Source organism: Trachurus japonicus, chromosome 3 (genome assembly GCF_045865225.1).
Source record: "Trachurus japonicus isolate A0001 chromosome 3, Traja_1.0".
NCBI lineage: Eukaryota > Metazoa > Chordata > Actinopteri > Carangiformes > Carangidae > Trachurus > Trachurus japonicus.
The window spans coordinates 37,022,063-37,045,279 of NC_140909.1; the positions used below are offsets into that span (position 1 = coordinate 37,022,063).

A 23,217-nucleotide genomic window follows, 5' to 3' on the forward strand; every position below is an offset into this window, starting at 1 on the left:
TTACATGTGTTGCATTTTCTGGTGTTTTACAAAGTGACTTTAGCACAACACGTGTCCACGAAGGTTTCATCAGAGACACTCCGAGTAGCGGTACATATGATACACTGAGGAGATTTTTTCCTGCAGTAAGTGACTGCATGTTTTCCACTATGTGCCTGATTCAATAGCCCATATGCTCATCATGTCAGAGCGATATCTTTGTTTATCACAATCCTTTCATCATGAGCTCAGCATGTCTTGCTCGTGCGAGTCTGTATCTTGTGTTTAGCAGCCAGGCGGAGGTTCAGACACCAACTGTGGATAGTAAACTGCTGTCAAGGCCTGCCGTACAGTATACAGTATCTAATAGCAAGAATTCTGTATGCGTGTATATTTATGTGAGTGTGTGAGAGCGAGAGGAGGAGAGGAGAGAGAAAAAAGGCTTTTGGTGCTTCCTCTTTCTCCCTGTTTTTCATTCTCAAAATACATTTAAACACATCTTTTTTGTGTTGCGTGTCCTTGAGAGAGGTCATCGAGATAGTCCGGGGGGACAAAGAGGAAGAGATTCATGGAGCCAGTGACCTCATGCCAGGTACGTACCCCGGGGAACAGTAAACTAAACCCTCACCAGTTGACTCACATCAGGGGATGATAACATCAAGGTTCATGTCTGAGCCTTTCAGTCACCACTACAGCCCCCGGGAATTGAAAAAAGAAAAAAAAGAAAAAGAAAAACATCTTGGTGCAGCATCTAGGTTTTTTGTTAAAAGGAGTAAAATTGAGGGGAAAGATAAGATCAGCTGCTTTACATCAGCAGTTCCCTTTTACTGAGTGACACTATTGTTTATATTCTGTGGTGTGTTATAGGAAGTGGCACCTCTGCACTCCTGTTCTCAGTGTAGAGCTCAGTCATGTTGAAGTTCATTTGTGATGCTAAATTACACATACTGTAGCTGTGAATGTGAGCGTGAATGGTTGTTTGACTCTTATGTCGACCCTGAGATTAATACCCCACCCTCACCCCAATGTCAGATTCACTGGATGAGTGGAACAGGTAATGAATGAATAAAAAAAATAATACAATTTTAACTCACCTTTTTAAACTTTGCTCTATTTTATGATATTTAAAGAGTAAAGTGTATTTGAGCATCTGTAAAAGTGTTTACAAATAAAATGTATTATTATAAAAATATATTAAAATGCAAAGGATGAAAGTAAGTGAGAAAATGACCTTTTAATTAACTTCCTACAAAACATTAATTATTTAACAATAAAATGATTTGTCAATTAATTGATAAATCAATTAATAGAGAATGCAGTGAACAATTCAAAATGACTGACAGGCAGTGTTTCCTCTGTTCAAATCTTTAATTTAGCATGTTAGCCTTGTAGCATTTGTTGACTTGGACTAAATAAACAGCTGAGGCTGATGTAGATATTATCTAAAGTTAAACTGCTGATGGTGCTGTGCGGAAAAATTAAGAGATAAGTCAGAGTTATTACACGTCATCTTGAGTGGGGCACATTTCATGGCGGTTGATGTAGTGGTTGCGGAGCTATTTCAGAAAGATACCAACTGACATATAACAACTGACGCACGGCCATCTGTGGAGCCTCACTAGCAGAATGCCAAGCGCCGACTAGATCTCGCTGTGGAAACTATTCACTGCTTGTTGATGCTGCATATGATTTTCATTGCTTGTCAGACAAAATAAGTTTAATGAATAGGTCGATGACAGATTCTAAACATTTCATAAATAATGTCTGGATGAGAAGTAACAAAAACAGTTGCAGCCTTGTAAAGATGCTGCATTTCTACTGTAGGACCTCTGCAGTTTGGGAGGATCCTATAAACAACATTAAGAAAAGCTGGAGGTTCTTCTCTTCCATAAAAATATAACAGTTACTGCATCTTCTGATGTACAGAGATCACCAACACACCCTCACACTAAAATAGTCTTCCTCATGCAGAACTGAGATTGGTTTGAATGCCACTGTCCGTACCTATCAGTTTATATTTCTCCTTTTTTCATCTTTGCCTCCATGTGCGCTTTTGGTGATTTCTGCACATCAGCAGTGATAAATATTTTCATTAATTCAAGCTCTCTGTGGGGTTTTTTTAGAGGCCATGCTCACCCACTGAGCTGAATGTGGACGCAGGGATTCTCATGCAGTATTTCACTGTTCAGTCGTACGTGTGGCATTTGCATGCTGCACAGTTGTTCTGTTTAATCTTGAATCCCATCGGTTGTTATAAATACCATTTGACAGATCATAAATGTCAAACTCAAACCTTAAAACCTTGCAACTGGGATTTGTCACTGGTCTAGAGGAAAATGGCAAGAATGTCACCTGAAATGTTACAGTGCAATTGTTTATCTTATCAGGGTGCAGATGACTTTATTGTTGATCGTAATGCCTCGGTACATATTAAAAGTCGTGACTGTGCATAAGAAGTCTGGACTATTATAGGACAAGCTTTTGATTAGCATACACTGAATATCCCACAAGGGCTGTCAGACAGCAGCCAGACAGGCGTCGTGCTGATTTGATGATAAGGAGTGAAGTGGCAGAATGAGATGTGGTCTCTCTGAATAGCATGAGGATACACATGTGGGACAATACAGGAAAATAGAGCACAGGGAAAAAAAAAAAAAAACACAACTCAATAACACCTCTATAGACCTGCCGCTGTGCGTTTCAAATGAATCCATGTTCACACCGACGACTGGTGGCCACTCTCGGCGACATAATGGCCCTGGTAAGAGGCCGGTGGAGTTCACAGTTAAGTAAAACTCCATTCTCTGAGTAGTTTTCATTTTGTTGCCAAGCGACATATTTTTTGGTCTGTTTTGTTTGCATTTTTAGCAGCGTTCACCACAGCAGCAGATACTCGCCCCCCTGGGGTCCACATCACACAATAATCTAATTCATGACAGATAATTACATTGAAAGATTGTAACCAGTAAAATTCTATTACTGGATACAACGGAAAAGCAGCTGTGAGAGAATGATTCAGCAGAAGCAAATCAGAGCACATTTTAGATGATCGATGCAAATAGTAAGCAATGGTGACAACCCACTATAAAATAGGTTAATTTCTATCAACTACAGAAACTATTAAAAATGCATTATAACTGGGGATATCAAACTCTCATTTCTTAGCCCATGTCCAAACTGCTAGTTATGTGACTTTAATTAATGAATTTAATCTGAATTTAATTAAATCACTAGTGCATATAACACATTAAAATATTAGAGCTGTAAACTAGTTCATCTCATATTCTTGTCATTGTGTTGTCCACAGAAACAGCTTCAACTCATATGACCTATCAGTGGTGACCTCTGACAATTTAACCATTAAAAACAAGGCTTAGCATTGCACACTGCTATGCTAATGATTATTAGCGTCACAACATGTTAATCTACATACATTTTTGCCTTAACTGTCTGAACTCAAATGCTGATGGCTGCTGTTGCACAGTCGAGCACTGCAGTTGTAATTTGCTTGGTGTGATACTGACACTGACACTGACATCCTTACTTTTTACTACTCACAAAGCTACATGTTAAGACAATGGCTGCATTCCCCTGATCCAGTTAAGAAGATCATCGTGTTAAGACTTTTTTAGAACGCACTTAAACCTCCTATGAAAAAAAAACGTGATTCCCAGACTCACACTTAGCTTAAGATAATCTTTCACTAAGAAGGAAGTAAGATCAAGCTGACCCACACTTAAAGGACAATTCCAGGCGAATTCAACTCAGGGGTGTATTTTCATATCATTTTAGGTCTAAAAGAATGAATCTGAAGATTTTCAGTTTAATCGCTCCTGTTTTGCGGTAGTTGCGTCTGTCCGCGCATCGACATGGCAGCAATGAATGGGAGTGGATGTAAGTTCCGCTGTTTAGGCTGTTTCCAGCCCTCAAAGCCGCAATTTTTTTCCACAGACAGCATAGATGGCGACTCAAACATGCACCGAGAAGTTTATTTACTTCAAGCAAGCCGACATGTTTGTAAAAGTCGATCTAATTCAAAGTCTCCCGGAGTCTCGCACGAGCCCAAAGTTGCAGTGCTGGTGTGTTCAGGCGCAGTAGGAGCTACCGTTTTTGTCATAAACACAGGAATATCAACTCTTTACTTGCTTGAAGTGTACATTTTTTTTCCACAGACAGCGTCAGGTGGCTACTCAAAGATGCGCCGAGAAGTTTTTTTTACTTGAAGCAAGTAAAGAGTTGATATTCACAAACGGTAGCTTTTCCCACTGCACCTGAACACACCGAGCACGGCAACTGGGTCTCGCGCGAGACTCCGGGAGACTTTGAATTAGATCTAGTCTTACAAACATGTCGGCTTGCTTGAAGTAAATAAACTTCTCGGTGCATGTTTGAGTAGCCACCTGACGCTGTCTGTGGAAAAAAATTGCTGCTTTGAGGGCTGTAAACAGCCTAAACAGCGGAACTTACATCCACTCCCATTCATTGCTGCCGTGGCGATGCGCGGACAGACGCAACTACCGCAAAACAGGAGCGATTAAACTGAAAATCTTCAGATTCATTCTTTTAGACCTAAAATGATATGAAAATACACCCCTGAGCTGAATTCGCCTGGAATTGTCCTTTAACAGTCTGCTAGTGAGCAAACCCTCACAGATCCAGTTGTGTCAGGCAAATCACTATAACACTAAGCAAGGACATATTAAAACAGTGTGCATCATATATATGGTTTATGAATGTGCACTCAAAGCTGCAAAGAAAAAGAATAGAAAGAAGAAAAGAAGAAAATCAAGTATGAGGAATAACAAGTGTGTTCCTGTGTCCTGTTTGAGTGGGAAATTTATATAAAAATTGATTTGCCTGGCACATGATTTAGTTTCAGCACCACAGTGGTGGACAGCTCCTTTTAAGGATTTCTTATGGCGCATTTCCACTAGCACGGCTCGGCTCGATACGGCTCGGCACGGCACGGCACGGCTCGGTTTGGTTGTGTTTCCATTACAACTGAGTATCACTAGTGCCGCCGTGACGTCATTTACACGGCGCCGAGCAACGCTCTAAACTCTGTAAATATATAACTTTAGCAACATTTGAAACATTTTCAGGCGAGAAAGTAGTCGTTTAGATCCCCAACGTGTTGAAAAACTGACAAAATACCAGCTGTTTACAATTTTGTTTCAACGAAGTCGGCGTTACTAAAGCTAGCCGTAGTGAGCAACGCACTTCCGGTTATTTTCACAAAATAAAATACCCGTTGCCTTTTATCATAAGGAAAGCCATTACGATAGAATTGGTGCTTTTACTTTGTAAACAGGAAGTGAACCTACCCTCGCTGTAGCTAGCTTTAAACCGCCGTTTTAACTGCTCTCGTCCCGTTAACGGCATTTAACCGTTCAATATGCCTTACCGGAGAGTCTGGCCAGCTCTGAGATCGGCCTGGTTCATTGTAAAACATTTATTTATTGATGTAATGTGGTGTTTTCTGTGCGCACAGACCCCAAGGCAGTGCTGCTCTTCTGTCTAACCACAAACAAACTTCTGCTACAGCCACAATTGTTAGATTTCATCAATGAGACCAACATTTAAGAGTTTAACCAGCCGGTGGTAAACCTCTTAAAAGCCATCGGGGAAGTTAATTAGCGGTCTGTTCTCCTCGGGGTGACGGTGGTAGGCTGGCCGGCGGAGCACGTCAGGAGCCGGGTTGCTGCCTCTGTGGTGTCGCGGTCGCTGCTCGGACCTGGAGCTTCACTTCTCCGAAAAACATCGGGGCAAACTTCTAAACAGCCGTCGTTTGGATAAACTAACCGCACATGGGGATCTAAACAGTTACTTTCTCGCATGAAAAAATATTAAAACTTAATAAAGTCACGTAATAACAGAGCCAGTCTAAATATTAGAAATTCTCTGGTAATAACAGGCTTCAGCAGGAACATTTCTGTTGTCGGTCGTCGCTTCCAGTGACGACACTCATCGGCCAATCAGTGGAAGGCAGTCGGCTGACGTCACGTTTTAGTAACGCTTCGGCTCGCTTGGAACCAGGGCTGAGGTGATACCAAAAGTGTACCTGATTGCAGGTACTACGTGCTAGTGGAAACACGCAAATAGCGCGCCGAGCCGAGCCGTACCGAGCCGAGCCGTGCTAGTGGAAATGCGCCATTAAAGAGCTTCTTAGGCTTCTCCTTAGAAGGTTGTTAAGAACTCATCTGGGAAAAACCCTTTTCTCAGTGCTCCTTCTTAACTGAGCAGTACTTTAGTGCACTGTTAAGCCCTTAAGATCGATCTTAACTTGGAAACCAATATTTGTTTCTTAAATGTACTGGTACTCATGTGATGTTTGAAACAAGTCAGTGGATTACATTACCAGTGTCCGTGGTACTGAGGGCTTATAACTGAGCAAACTAGAAGTCACTATTTTCATCATAGAAATACCATTCTCTGTTGACATTGAATGCCTTTCAAGTAGAAATACGCTGTGCCCATAATAAGTGCTGGTTAAGCAGATTGAGTAATAATTTAGTTTGATTCATTTGTGTAGATACAGGTTTTAACTCTGATTAATGTGGATTTCCAAGTTTAAACTATCATTTTTATTTGTTGTAGTCACACGCATTTTGTGACATAACTCTGAACAGTCTGGTTATGTTGTTACAATCGCAGCAGTGTTTCCTCTATATTCACTCAGCAGTGGTGCACCACCGCTGCTAGTTCATGAGAACGCTGCAAGAATGTCTCACGATATCAACAGGCTACTAATGATAGTCACTTGCACACTGTGTGAGCACTACACCGCCCAAACAACGTTACCGTACCTACATTCATAGGAAGTCACTTCATTTAAGTGCTTGTCATTATGACCTTTATGCCAAGTGTTAGTGATTAGCAATTACAGAACTAGTGACTTCACAGCTGCTTGACTTAGCTGCAGTGATATACTGTCACCTAATTGTCCAGTAAGTGAACATCACATCCAGGTCATATTTATACATCTTGCTAATTGGCACCTTCTAAGCTAATTCAAGCTTCATTTGGACTTAACTGTACAAATCCCTATGGACTGGTAACCAGACTGGTTGCATGAAAGTATTGTAGTGTGTTCCCAAAAAATAAACAAAAAAAGGAGGCACAGTGCAGGTGAAAGATGAATGAGAAAAGAGGAGAGAGGGGGTGCAGTGTTATGACATTTTGTTTTTTCTAATAATTCCCAAAGCCTAAATGTCAAAAGCTGTGAATAAAGACACAACAGACAAACATGAATAATCCTTTATAATGATCCTAATGTCATCTCATTTGAAGCTATCCTAACCAGTAAGACATCCCCATGGACACCAGCACAAAAAAAAGAAAAAAAGTAGTGGTAAGCAAAAGAAATCATACCAAATTGAAACTAAAAACTAATGAAATCCTCATCATGACTTGGTCATGGGTAAAAATGCCAACCACTCACTTGTTTCAGCTCCTTAGATGTGAAGAACGGCTGCTTTCTTCATATTATGTGATGATAAACTTTGGATATGTGGCTTTTGGAGTGTAGGTGAAACAAAATAAGCAATTTCAGCTAATCACCTTTGGGTCTGAGGAACGGTGATGGGTATTTTTCACCATTTTCCGAGGTTACAGAGACTAAGTGATAATTGAATTGAATTGGCCGGGAGGTGTTTAAAAGATACTGTGTGGAATTAAATTAGAGGCAAAGTGAGAGTCTGTTGGGCAGCGCAGATAGAAAGTGAGATGGTGTGCGCGGATAGATGGATGGATAGATAAGTACATGTTCGTAGGTTAATAAGCCTTTGTCCGATCGTATTAATTTTGGTGTGAGGGGGTTGGGAAACCAAAGCTCCCCTTGTCTATTTCTGAGAGTTTCAATTAAGCGGCGAGGTAAGGAGGTGAGAGAGCCGGCTGCTGGGTAATGAGTGTGGATCACTGAGGGGGCCTGTGTGACAGGTGACGGGCCTGGTTAGATGAGACCGGATGCTGATGGTCAGGTCAGCTCTGTCTTACCGTGGCCTGCTGCTTCTCCGCTCTCTCATTTGCCTCATCCAGCTGCTTCTGCAAGGCTGCCTGGAGGGACTTCATCTCCTCTCTGTCAAGCAAGAGGGGAAGTGAGAAACACTGTTAGCACGCCGTCCTCACACCCTCAGAGGCCTCCGCCATTGTGCCGCTGCAGAGAAGCCTTTCTTAAACCGCATGGTCGTGAGCCACTTTGCACACAGCCTGATTTGTGTTAAGCAATTTTCAGTCCAGTCTCAGGTTAACGTCTGCTGAGAAAACAAAAAGAGAATGGCAATTTATATGTGTTGCTACCTGCTGTGATGGGTTAAATCAAGTTCATGCGGTTTTTCAGCAGTTAGGAGATATAAAAACATTCTTGAATATACTTAAGGGTAAAAGATGATTCAGTCCAAAAGATATTGAAATGTAAATACTGTGATTTCATTTTTACAAAGTGTTTATGTTCATTATGTGGGACTATCAAGTGTTCTTGTTCGTTTATCACGGACAAATTAAGGTCTGCCATCGAAACATGTAAAGGTAAAAAAGAAAACCTGAGCTTATCCTGTCTGTGATTAACAAAAAAGAACACAGGGTCATTTTTAGTTCTCACAATCTTCTTAACATCAGATTCCCATTTTGGAAGGTGCAGTAATGAAGGTACAACAGTGCAATCATTAATGCATTATTAGTCATGCAATACAGGCATGAAGCAGGATGCATTTGTTGAACATGTGCTGCTAAACTGACTTCCAAACATGCACCAAATTGTTTTTTCTTGAACTGTTGAACAAGCCTCATTTAATCTCTCCCTCATCTAAATTAACTCATTTGTCACATTGTTTTCCTGTGGCTTCAAAAGCATTGGTTCTCCCCATTGATTTTTCTTTACGATCAAAACCAACAAATGAACAATTTTTAAATATTTCATGTTGCCCTGTTTGAATTTAAAAGCTCGGCTGGTTGCAGCTGGTTTTTCTTTCCATACAAAGCTTGTTATACTGCACAGTTTAACAAACAATCATAAGCATAACATCAGCACAAGCAGCATAATTGAAAGAGGCTACTTGATTCTGTATCTATAAGGAAATGTATAAAAAACACAGTGTGTAGTATTCATTATGTGGTATTATATTATGTAGTAAACCTACGTATAAGCAATTTGAATGCGCCACAGCGATTTTATGCATGCTGTATGAAGACTGGTGCTGCATTCATTATGTGTTTAACATAAATGTTAATACATTAAGATGCAATGGGTATTTCAGAAGCGTTTGATGCTCCTGTGCACAGATAACATCAATGCGCACTGAATTATAAATCAAGTGGGCAAGTGATGTGGGTCAGTGGTTTCCAAAACAGTTGTAGGAATCTCATCAAAGGGCAGTACAGTTAAATTAGAGATAACAGCCTATTTACTGTTTACAAGCAAGGCGGTAAGTTTAAAAGTATAGACATGGTCATAGCTGGCTGGCCGTGCAGTGAAGCAGCAGTATCTTTCAAGGCAGTACAGCAGCACTCACTGCTCAACAGCCATATACTCTTTGATTTTAAATGCCAGTGGTCTTGTCTCTTGGCATAAATTCAGCCAAGCAAACTTTTTTTTTTTTTTCCCCTTTCTTTTGTTCACAGAGACCAGCCAACCAACACTGCTTTGGCATTTCATTTATATTCCCATCTTCTGCATCCAAGACTTGGAAACATTCTGTACAAACAAGATCAAAACTGCCCAAACTGACAGAAAAGAGCACAGTCAAATGTGAGATACAGTGAAGGCACAGAGCAGCGAGCACACGACAAGTCAGTACAAAGAGGTTGACAGGTTAAAACGCAGCTGAATTAATTGGTGCCGCTTTTTGAAACTTTATAAAAAATTTACACTTTTACTGTCTGTATACCTGCTGCTTTAGAAAATGTTTCCGTTGCATTACAGTTTGTAGCAAAAAATATTTTCAGAAAGCAATCAAATCGCTGTTAAGAGTTGTCAAAAATAAATGACTCGCAATGAATCACCTGTCTGCATCCACCGTGATGGAGTCAGCTAGTAATCACACTTGGCAGACATGGAACTCCAAAGGTGGATTAATAACACTTTGGAAAAAAGAAAGTGGCTCACAAATGCTTGGTAGGCAACATTGAGCCAAGCTGCTGCTTTATGGTTTTTAGCTTGATGACATGTGAGAGCTGCCACGGACTGGAGATAGGCTATTGATTGGCTATCAAGATACTGCACACGGGAGGCTGGACTTCAATCAGGCTGACATTTCAGAGAGCACTGAGGCCACAAATGACTGCTAATCATTAACAGTCTCATTACACACAACATTAATCAGACAATCCTAACAGGTAACGCACTGTAGGTAAACACTCCTTCAGCTTATCTGAAGAAAAAAAAAAGATTAAGCACTAACTCACAAAAGGCTAAATGCGCATTTTCTCAAGTGCATTATTCTTCAAATCTACATGAAAAATTTAAGCTTGGGTTATATATTATCCACCTGTTTGTTTACATACACAAACTTGGGCAATACTTTAGGATAACCAGCATCATTAACAGTAAATGAGCCATCATTTAAAGTCCTGAAAGTTTAATCAATTAGCGTCTTGCTATAAGCAATGTGATCCAATATAAACACACTGTTTTCAATCAAAGGTGGGAAAGTTTTGTTTATTTTGTGAAATTTGTCCTCTTTTGTACTTGAGGCTCTTCTCAGAAGTTTGAAGTGGGCGGGAGCTGATGTTGTTAGAGAGTGTTGCTGGACCACTGTCAATTAGTGACGTGTGATACCATCGATTTTCTTACTGATCCATTACCAGGTAAAAGCAATGGTGATATTGCTCATGTGATACTGATACTTAGTTCAAAAGCATAATGTTTTGAGAAGGTTTGTTTTTATATGTAAAAAAGTTCCACATATGACTGTGTGTGATGCTCAGCCATCAAGGTGCATGGCTGAGCATCACACACACAGGTGGAACGGTGTGTGATGCATTCAAACAGCTGTGTTCGCATTACTATGACAGGTGGAAGAATAAAGCGTTTCCTGCCAACTGGGGGGTAATAGCTCCTGTAACCAGCAAAGGACCTTTCTAATGTGATGAAAAAACCCCATCCGCAGCAATCACAGGAAGCGCGGGCCCGTTTTACGCATCATTTCATCCATTCACTCTAGGAGATGCATGGACTCTGTAAACAAGTGCTGCTGTTATGATGAGCCAGCTTTACAATTTTTGCATGTTCGTGTGAACTTCACTGTCCACTGACCTCACTGCTCCTGCTTGTATGGCGAATGGACAAAAAAGTGCGGTAGGTTCTCAGTCTGTCGTCCTCTGTGATATGACCGTGTGATTGCAAAGGGACAGTTCAACATTTTGGCAAACTGGCCCATTGCCATAATCCCTATAGTCATAGCAGTAGGTTTGTTACCTTTATTTGTTGGTGCAAGCTATTTTTAGAACAGCGGAGCAGAGCCGTGAGCTGCTCAGAGCTACGCTACGGAGGCTAATGGGATTTCTTGGTTTCCCTCATCAAACTCATCAAATACACAATCCAACAACTCCAAAACGCTCTGGTGGACAAGTTGTGACCTGCACATTCACCATGCTATGAGATATTAACACAACGTTACGTGATTAAGTTGTTTTTGAGGTAAATTCATGTTTGGCCTTTGTGAATACAAACCGCACCGACTGAAAAATTGCAACAATATATCATCCTTGCATTGGTTTGAAATCAGATAACAGACCTTTAGGTGTGAACCCACCCTGAGGCCATAGAGGAGCTCCAAATCATGTCATCATCTATAGATGAATGACTGTGACTTTGACTTTTGGATTGCAGGGTTCTTTGAAAAAGCTCCTTTCACAACAGTTTTTTGAGAAATAGTTAATATTTGAAGAAATGTTTTCACAGATTAAAATATATACTAAATATAATTCAGTGTTTACATAACATGTACTTGATAATGACGGTGATGATTTTGGTGTTCAGGGAATAACATAACAAGGCCTGACATTTAATGAATTGTCACAGTATAATTGCTGTTGTTAACTCATGTCTAACTCACTCCTGTTGCCTCACATTACCTCTGTTTGTGGCTGAGCTCCAGGATCCTCTGCACGTCCTTCTTGGCCACTGAGTCATCACTTTTCAGCGTCTGAAAGGGAACAGACAACACTATTTTTTCCAGGAAAAGCACAGTCGTGCACACTAGATGACAAATTCCACAATGAGAATGATTTCAAAGCACTCACAAAGCAACCACAGTGTACACAGTCTCTTTGAACTGTATTTCAAAATGTACCCTGGTTTTCAAGGTTGCAAGTTCCTTTAAGCAACAATCACACGCTTCAGTGTTAACAATGAGTCATGGGTAAATAATGTAATGCAATATGTAGAGCACCACACTCGAAAAAACTGCAGTAACCGTTATAAAATAAAACTGCAGATGTAAAATATTGTTGATGCCCCCAAAAATTCAGACGGCCCTTAATGATCTGGGGGCAAATTTCTTCTAAAAATCCCAACAAGGACAGAGGCAGACACACAGACTGGGTTCCACTGGCACTTAGGCACCTGCCTGGTGGGTAATTATGGATTAGTCAGGTCTCTGATTGCGCCGCAGGTTCTCCAAGATATATTTATTTTATCTGTTATGAGCTGAACAGAAACCCCCAGATAGGAAAAAAGAAGTGGACTATGAGGGAGAGATAGCTTCTTTAAATTGTGCTTGAAGGTGATATCTGTGGCAATTAGCACCACATTTTCATAAAGTTATAGAGGGCATGTTTCTCCGCCTCCTCAGCTCCTGATTTCACTGCATGCGTATTTATATCCATAAGTGAACAATACAGGATTAATCTTAAATATGATTATGCTGAACAATAAACAGATTTGAGCTGTTACTTAAATCAAACTTTATTTATATAGCACCTTTCATACATATAAAAATGCAACACAAAGTGCTTTACAATGTTAACACACACACACAGAGACACACACATACACATGCACACACACACACACACATACACACACACACACATATTAACAACAACGAGGAGTTTCTCCAGCGGCAGAACGAAAAATTCCGCGACAATAAAAAAGTCTCATATTAATGTGGATGAATCTACGCTACCCACACTTGTTAATGGGCCCATTTTCGATAAATATATCGTTTTGTCTCTATCGTTATTTTGTTATTATTAGTGGTGGCGGAAATGCTGGGCGAGCCGACCAGCGTTTCTTTACTTTCGGTTTCGCGGACGCTGCCCGGCGGGTCGGAACTACGACGGTATCTGATCGTCTTCGAACCTCTGACTTTAATTCTTGATGAATGAAAACATGAGTCCGTCTTGCGCCGGTCAAAGAAATTCACGGTGCGCTCATAAATGTAGTGTGAAAACAATTCGCTTTTCCAAAACTCCTCGTTGTCCCTTTAAGGTATGATATGGCTATATGGCTAGGCACTGACAATCCGTGTGAGGAAAGCTTCGTTGGGGAGCCATCCACGCCGGGAAGTCATGCAGATCGATGCCACAGGGGGGGCACCACCACAGGAACCACCCAACCAGGACAGACAGAGGACCCCGCACCACGGCTGTGAAGATGGCCGTGATGCGGTGCCACCCCATCCATCCAGGCCAGGACAGTCCCCCAGGTGGCACCCCCACAGGTGGATGAAGCTACTCCCAGTGTGGAGGGCCCCCCGTGAGGAAAACACTGGAGCTAGACTTTAAAGAAACATGATAAAATCAACGTTAAAAAGATTAAGAATAGAGAGGCTAAAAGAAAAAACCTAAGATACAATACATAAACCTATATCCTAAAAGTTTCTAAAAAATATTCTAAGGTCTGAATAAAACCATAAATAACTAGTTAAAAAGGAGTTTCAGAGAAGGATAAGAAGAAATCAGTTAAAAGCCAAGTTAAAAAGGTGTGTCTTGAGCCTGCTTTTAAAAACATCAACAGTCTCTGCGGCCCTGAGGCTCTCCAGCAGGCCATTCCACATGCCTGTATTGTCTCTTTGTGGCATCCAGAATATCTGTTATGTGACAAAAGTAAGAGGGCCACTTTTTCTTCTCCTCCCTATAAAAAATCGTTGACTAAGGCTCAGGCCATACATTTTAACAAGCCTTGTTTTGTCCTCTGAAAACAGTTTACAGGTTGGATACACCTTCAGTTTAAATGGATAGGTTCGTTACCTGTTTTTAGAACAGCAGAGCAGAGCCGAGAGCTGCTCAGAGCTACGCTACGGAAGCTCATGGGATTTCTTGGTTTCCCTCATCAAACTAATCCGATACACAATCCAAGAACTCCAAAACGCTCTCATGGTTTGTCTCATGGTCAAGTTGTGACCTGCACATTCACCATGCTATGATATAATAACGGAACGCTAGGAGATGTTGTTTTCGAGGTAAATTCATACTAAACCGCTGATGCGCATTCCCATCAGAGCAGTTTTTCAGCAAGCAGTCTCTGTATTTACCTCGAACAACTCTGCGCTTTGGAGTTATTAGATCGTGTATTTCATGAGTTTGATGAGGGAAACCAAGAAATCCCATTCGCCTTCGTAGCATAGCTCTGAGCAGCTCACGGCTCTGCTCTGCCGTTCTAAAAATAGCTTGCACCGACAAATAAAAGTAATGAACCTACAGCTATGACTATAGGGATTATGGCTATGGCCAATTTGCCAAAAATGTTGAACTATCCCTTTAAGGATTGGATGGCAGAAATCTACAAATACAAGTTTCGAAAGTTCTTTCAAAGCAGAGTATAGGTTGGCAAGTCGATACATGCGACACCCCAATAAGCCTAATTAACACTTAGTTTGCACTTTGCACCTGATCTCCTTGAACTTATTAAATTGAAGTAGTGCTTACTATAAGGTCACACACTGCACTGACACTTGGCCTTCACTTGTAAGTCACGTTGGATAAAAGCATCGGCCAAATCACTAAATATAAATGCAAATGGAAGAGAGGTGTGGATACCATCTATCATTAACCCACACACATAATTTTATTTTTTAACCCTTCTCTTTGCTTTGTGATTAAATGCACCGTTCAAGAAACAAAAATGTGAAATACATCAAATATGTCCACACACATTTGAAAACAAGCACTGGTAGAGTCTTATGTGCAGCTGTGAGACACTCAATTTTTTGTGTGTGACTTTATTCTTCCCTACCTCAATTACTTTGAGTCATAAAGCAAATCATTTAATTTCACACCAAACCTGGCTTGGTGTTACGGATTGTAAACTGCGGTGTAAAGCCTGTAGTTATAAATCTGTAGTTATAGTGAATATGGGGCTAATATGTCAGGGTGCTATTATTATACTACTGCTTTCATTTTGAGAGAGAAAAAAAAAACCCTAAAGGTAACACTGAATTTAAACCACAATACTTTTTAACTTATGGGCAACTGTGTAATAGTTATTTTCCAATCTAAATGTTTACCAGAGCCCACAGTCAGGTGCAGAGCAACAGACCTCTTTTTGTACTAGCTGCTTTGCAAGATCTCACCTGGGAGCCCTTGCCAAGAATATATTGCACCACACCACGTTCAGTTATTAGGGTTGCTGACCTGCACCTAGAGGGCAACTCATTAAAACTATAAACACTTGCTCCGTCAAATCTTTCCATAAATAGTAAACATTTCTCCCCCGTTGATGCGATTCTCTTTTAAAAGTTGATGATTTTTATGTAGATGATGTTTTCCCCCCTGAAGAATAGATTTGTTCTGCAGCACATTATTCCAAATCTAACCCAACCTCTGCCCTGCCCAGTGTGCTGGCACAGGGCCCAGGGCCAAGACAGATGCCAACCTAGCTCGCCTGGAGTGAGTAGACATCAAAGCCTGGCCCGCGGACGATGGTAGCCAGACATGGGCTTTATCCACACACACACACACACACACACACACACGCACACACACACACACACACACACACACACACACACACACACACACACATATAGGACATTTTCTCGCAAACACACACGAATGCAGGGGAGAGGGGAAAGTGTGCTTATCATTTTCTTTGATTATTGATTTCCTGACAATTCGATTGGCCATCAAAAAGCTGCCTGAAGGCTGAAAACATCAACACCCCACGAAGAGGAAACAATCAGTCCGACTGCTGCTTGGGGAGTGTTGTAGAGAGACGCAGGGCATCTGGCACCCAAGGACTAAATGACCAGGAGGGAGCCATGTTTCGCAAGATCACTGTCGCGTGCGCTAATGTAACTGAAAAATGGTGAATCATTAAAATATCTGAATGCATAATTGAGTTTCTGTTCATTTCTTGTGATTGCCAAGAACCGTAATGAAGTTGACCTAAACTGACTGGTGGGACGTGATGTGCAGTATCTGGCACCGAGATAATTGTGTTTTGTGAAATGCACACAGAATTATAATATCTACAGTATTATATGGTACATTACTTGACAGGATGTCCATGACCGGTAACTGGAGGAACCAACAGACGCCTCCCTTTGGAGCAGTGATAATAATCCTCATTATCGTTCACCTGAAGTTGTCCTATATACCCATTTATGAGGAATCACCCACGCTGTAGGAGGTACTGTTTGCGTTTTGGCATCTTTGTTTTCAGGCTTAATTTAATGAGGGTGAAATTTTTCTAAACTCTCCAGCACGCACATGCATGTAAAGTAGGATTTGGGAGGAAACGAGCCGAATTTTAAATGACAACAAGTGGCACTTTTATTAAAAATAAAAAAATATTAATCAGAAGCCCTGCATCTCGTGAGAGCCACGGGTCTGTTTACATTCTGATTTAACAAGACCCATGCCTTTCGTTGAGAATAAATGTGTGCCGTTAATTAGTGAAGGACACAATTAGAGAAAAACAACTGTTACAACTTTGGTTTCATTTTTGTCTCGAAGGCAACGTAGCTAAAAGAAAACAGACCCAATGGAAACAGCTGTGGACAAACTGTCTCGCTGGCTGGAAACAAGCCGGTAAGTGTTGCTTTGGATCCATCATGGTGCTATTTCCCTTCATTGCACTGGTAAACTGGGAACGCACACAGCTTTGTATCGTAGGAAACTGAATGGAAAAGCTGGCCTGTAAAGTGTCATGGTTGTTTACTGCCAGCGTAGGTTTTGTTATTTTGTTTGTTTTCTCCCAGATACATGGAACGAACCTGGGAGGGGGTGGGGGGGGGGTTAAACTCGCCCCTTCAGACTTTGTTTTATGTGGTGATGTTGTCCAGCTCCCTCCACTCATCAATTACAGTGGTGAGTGCAGTGTTAGAGACAACAGAACCAATGAATTGAACAACAGAAGGAAAACCCAAGTTGTAATACACCATAATTTTCCTGCTGAGACACTGCACCCACCCAGTCTTAAAATGGGACTCGTAGTGTTAATATTTGTGGACCAGAGGCTTTTTGAACACCCAGCTGTGATGTCAGCTGTCGACAGAGGTGCAAAGTCGTTTGTTACCTTCCCAACTGCTGCAGCTCTGAGTTTCCTCCTCCTCTTTGTAACTGGTGTTTTCATTCCATCACAAACAGATCTCACTCACTTGCCTGCTAATTGATGCGCATTTCCAACTGGGTGTCTCTCTTATTCAGCTGCTGCATTTCCAGTAACACATCGCAAGCGTAACAATGGGTGGGCGCACAAATTGAAAAACATTTGCACATTAAAATTTAACAACAGCGAGCCGCTATACAGCAGACTGATTGAAAAATAAAGTGATAAGAGTCATGGCTCTGCCAGTCATCGAACGGCTGGAATGGAGGTTAGAAAATTACTTCTGGCCCAGAACTCGGGGGCCAACCGAGTCCTCCAACACGGCTGTATCTTTCAAATAGAAACAGTAAAAATCCAACCTGAAGGTTGCCTTTTATGCTGTCCAGCTCCTTTGATGTCTTGGAGAGCTGGTGCAAGATGCTGCTTCGTTCACTGAAGACTTCCTTTAGTTTCTTTTCCAGCCCATCATAGCTTTGTCTGTTGAGAGAATGAGAGAGCGAGATTTCACTATTAAATGTCTGCCACTGACTGAAAGAATTCACTCTTTATTGGCACCCTTGGGAGGAAGAGGTGTTTTAAACTGGATTAAAAGCACCATCGTTAAAGCTAAAGGGGAGAGCAATAGGGGAGAAAACTAATATCTACTCAGCACAGTCTCCGGATGAATAAAAGAGGGGGAGAAAAAAAATCTGTCTGTTCCTTTCAATCAACCAATTTAGTGAAGGCTCGTTTTACAGAGATAGGTCTTTTGACCAGAGGTATACCCCTGCATTTCCATTTAAAATATTCATGTACTCCATCCAATTATTAAGGGAAAAATTCTACAGGGCACATTTGTCACATCCTGTTTTTCTCTTTGCAAAACTGAACTCCGACTGAATGGCACTGCAGAGGCGTTCTTGTCATTTATTACGGAGCTTCCACAGGAGGCAAATATTACTTCACAGCATCATCGCATGAACTATAGCCATGATAAAGATTTTCTTTCATTTTGTAAATGGCATATTGTAACCCCAGCTGAGTAATGTACTGAAGAAATAGACACAGAGACTATCTGGGTACAAAAACAACAGTTAAAGGGACATGACTAAGTGAACAGGCCGGAGGGGAAAGACTGTTCGGGCGGTGGATAACCTGGAATATTTGGCCTTTGGCTGCTTCTTATTTTTTAAAAATCAGACCTTTTTTATACCTTTAGTTGGCAGGATAAGAGTTACATCCTCCATGTCCTTTTCCTTTGACACAAATCTAAAAAGTGAGAAAATCTATTTTCCATTTGATCTAACATCCTTGTTTACTGGCTCAAGGACAGCGGCAACTCCTTTGGGAGCTGTTTAAAATCAAGTATATCTTGATGTGGTTACCCTGTTAACTAAAGAGCCTAGAGGCCCTAAATTTCCCATAAAGCCCATGAATCTGATTACTTTGATGACCCCTTGAGTCATCTAATTGTAATTGTTCATAATAACGGTCACAAAGGAGTGCATCCAGCCTTCTCCTCTGCAGATAGGAGGCAACGGAGCCATAAAAGGGAGAAGGCAAAGCACCATAATGCAATCTTAATCATAAAAGTGGAATTAGCCTGTTTAAAGAACACAGTTATTTTCTTTTTACGTCTCGACAAGGTGTGTTTATCAGGGGACAAACTGAGGTCACTGAGTAAAAATGGCCCTGCCTCATTCAGTGATCCTCTCTTGCACCCATTTTTACTTTGGCCATTGCTTTGCAACTTGGCTGCTGTTGAAAATAATAATAGAAAAGGATTTAACAGAAAAAATGGTACAAAATAAACAGCTGAGTGGCACGAAGAATAAAGCAATTTCACTCTTCAAAAGGCATCATACCATTATATGAGAATTAATTTGAGAATGATGTATTGAGGTTAATCATTTGCATACAGAGGCTGCAGAGGATGACTTGAACAAGCTGTAGTAGATTTAAACTCAAATTGGTAATTGATAGGTACAGTGGGATGGGTGGGCGAGGATAAAACTGACGATTTTGGCAAACATTTCCCATCCAAGGATCCATAAAGCTGCACCAGCGCATTGAGGGTAAACAGCTGTAATACAGACTTATGATCCAGATAAACCTGCCTCCTAAATATTATGTGAATATACTAATATAAACACTTAACACCAGGATTCAGGCTTCAAATCCTGCACAGTTACACATGACCATAAAGACCTTAATCCTGCTTTAGCTGCCACAAGTGAATATTACACAGAGACGTTTGCAATGAAATATATGTTGTTAATTTAGGTGTTCCATATAATAATTTCACAACATGGCAGCTAGTTGAAAAAAGACTGAACTTTGTTAGGGTCAGTCAAGAAAGGGAAAAGCAGACTGAAGTTTAAAATCAAGCACTAAGGATAAATAAATAACCACAACCCCGGCACACAGCAGCACGGCTTGTTAAAACAGATATTTATGGTTGTTTCGTTTTTTTTTATTTCTCAACTACAAAATTCAAAACATCAAAAGGATCCTCTCTGCTTACTTATTATGTAATCACAAACTCCAAATGACAACAACAGCTTCAAGCAAAGCATATGCACTTGATATAGCTGAATAATTCCTTGCTAAACACTTACTGATAGTCACAAACTCTCACTTAGCCCTCACTCTTAAATTAATGCATGCTTTTTTCCCCTTTTTTTTAAAAAAATAACAGAATTGAGGTGACCGTTCCCCAAATGTCAAAGTCCAAAGGGGAAAATCAGAAAGCTGAACCACTGGTGCATGGAGCCAAGTACAGTCAGATTATTCTGAATGGGCTGCTTCGTTTCAACCCGGGCCATCTTCCAAAAGCCCCGTGCACCCAATGACATAGATCCCAGCAACAGATCACACACAATAACACATAAATCACTAATAGAAAAGCAACACCTGGGAAATAAATAAATAACATGGCGCACTGAATCCCACACATGGCTTGCCACCATATGGCATTGGCTGGAAATTTATTGCAAGTTCATGCACCAGGGAAAGATGGGGCGAGAGATTCCCCCCCTGTCTGCCGTATTATTCATTACCCAATGGAATCAGCCCTTGGGTCCCTGCGAAATGAATAAGACGCATAATTCGAAGCTCGCTGACACAGAAATCATCTATATCACAAGGTTCCTAGATAAAGTCTGGATTTTCTTCCACCCAATCCGCTATAAATTGCTCATTACGACAAACAAATGGTAACAGCTGCATGATTGTACCGCGACCCCCTTTAGACTCCAGTGTTCTCTGGCAGTCTCCTCCCAAACAAAGATCCCCCTTTTTCAAGGCAGAGAAGTGTGATTATGACGTCCAGAATGCCTGACAAAACGTCTTATGATCACAAACGGCACCACCAGGCACATGGCCACGGGATGAGATAATGAAATCTTTCATTTCAAGACATCTGCACTTTGAAATCAATCCCCGGCTGTCTTGACAAAACTCATCAAACTCCTACGACCGGGGAGGGAGGAGGAGGAGGGGGAGGAGGTGGAGGCATCGTTTATTGAATCGGATTATAGAGGACAAATATTTCTTTACCCTGGGTGTCAGAAGAGGTCTCTCAAGTTATATGAGGCCGACCCTGCAGTGTGAAATGGACCTGCTGAGGCTAAAGGAACAACCACTGACCACTACAGCTAACATCCAAGCTGTGGCTCAATAAAAGGAAGCCAAGGCCGTGGCGTCTGGTCTCACAGAGAGAGTTGCCGGTGCTCACGGTCCATTGTTGACAAGTGCAAGCCTGTAAATCCTACTGTATGATCACACGTTATCGCTAGAGTACGATATACTGTACATGCAGCTTCTCTGCACTGCTGTATAGGCTTTTGTACAGAATATGTCAACAGCATTACTGAGAGTTTGCATTTTTCCAAGACCCAGAGATTCAATCTGTGAAAGAGTCAGTATACGTTTACATGCACAGCTTAATCGGGCTCTGCTCAAAATTCTATTTTGGTGTCTAATCGGACTTCTGTCCTTGTCCCAGTTTACATGCAACTGAGAAAAATAACTGATGGGAAGTTGGGAACGTGTCCTCCTCCTCAACACCGGCATTTTCAAACAACAGCAAGATGGTTAAAGCAGAAGTAAGCGGAATATTTGTATTAATATGAGTCTTAAATAGTTATATCTTCCGACAGCAATCACTTACATAGAGTGTTTGGTCCGAAACACGGGTCTATCAGTCACTCTGCTCTGCTGTAAGCCGAGGAGAAAACTTTCCTTGTATCCTACAACCTTTATCCAATGAGGAGAGAGAACGGCATAAAGGGGCGGTCCTCTCTGTGTGTGCAGCCAAGGCAGGGGTCGACAATATAAATGGCCCGGTGGCCCGGACGTACTTTTCAAACCGTCAGGGCCACCAGAACGCTCCAAACACTGGCCCGGTGGGGCCAGTGAAAATAATGCCTTGAAAAAAATATAACAAGTAAATAAATAAATCTAATTTCACATTAAATCCCTGTGGTTTGAAATGATAACTGTCAAATCGTCTCGGTAATTAGTGCTAAGAGATCCCGACCCGATCAACGACAGAGACATCTACTTTCTGTGCGCAGCCAGCGCTGTGCCCTGGCACGTCAGCACCACCTGCAAGCAGCTGCAGCTGCAGCTCCAGCTCACTCACTGCTGCTGATAGAAGGTCGTCACAAGAACCGATAAAAACCTTTTTCTTAACTATGAAACTTCCCTCCTCCTCAGCGCGTCGGGTCGAGTCCTGTCGGGACCGACGCGAACGTTACACACGGGCCAGAGCTCGCGCTGGGGCGCCAGCTGTTCGGTGTGCGCCACAGCGGTGGCACGTCACGTGACATTTAGACCATAATAACAACAACAAAAAAACGTGTGTAAACGCAAAACTGAGCTGAAAATGAAACAATGAGTCAGTTTTGCACCAATCTGTGGAAACAGCCTAAACGTGAATGAATGAGAACAACAGTTATATCACTGAACTACTTGGAGGATAAAAGTAATGACTACATAACTTCATGTTTGTGTTGAGGCATATTTACCATTTTAACTCTGTTTTTACTTCATTGTTAAACCACAGTGGAGGCTAAATATGTGAAACAGTTATTTATTTATTAAATAAAGTAGCCTGATGAATTTAAAAGCACTTTTTTTGACCTTCTTTAATGAAATTGAATGAAAAATATCTGATACAGGATATAAATCCTCAGACTCAAATAAATAACAACATACAAAAATTAAACACAAATATACCAACTCATACATAATCACTAAAATACATATAACAAAATAATCCCCCAAAATCTCAAGAAACTACAAGATCGTGGTATTGAATAAGTATCAAGAATGTTGGAAATTGACTAGTAATGGTATCAGAAAGTTCCAGCCTCGATGGTGAGACCGCAGGAATTGGCTGGGATATGTTGTTTTTCGTTAATATGGGGATCGATACCTATTGTCCTGGGCCAGTGGTTAGAATGGTGGGGCCAGTGATCTTCAAAAGCCACTGGCCCAGTGGGCCTGTGGCAAATTTCCCTTATTGTCTACCCCTGCAAGGGATGCACGTGAATGTGGTGACGTAGGGACGAGGGCGGGGACTGCTAACTCCATTGGCTGACAAGAAGTTAGCCAAAACAACCGGATCGCTTACTTCTGCTTTAATCGTATGGCTTTGTTCATCTCGTACGTAATGTGCGCGTTACTTATTGTGCAGATAAGGTGCACGCTATCCCTTGTAGGCATGGTGATTTTGAGCTTCTGCGACTGGCTTTCTTGGATGT

General features: G+C 41.3%; 1 protein-coding gene across 1 annotated transcript in view; it reads right to left on the reverse strand.

The window, feature by feature from the left end:
• luzp2 (leucine zipper protein 2) overlaps nt 1-23,217 on the reverse strand; it is a 158,509-nt gene that overhangs the window by 64,421 nt on the left and 70,871 nt on the right. Inside the window, exons 2-4 of the mRNA XM_085772226.1 lie at nt 17,830-17,947; nt 12,052-12,122; nt 7,975-8,056 (exon numbers count right to left, since the gene is read on the reverse strand). Coding sequence (XP_085628352.1) covers nt 7,975-8,056; nt 12,052-12,122; nt 17,830-17,947 — 271 coding nt within the window. The remainder of the gene's footprint in view (nt 1-7,974; nt 8,057-12,051; nt 12,123-17,829; nt 17,948-23,217) is intronic.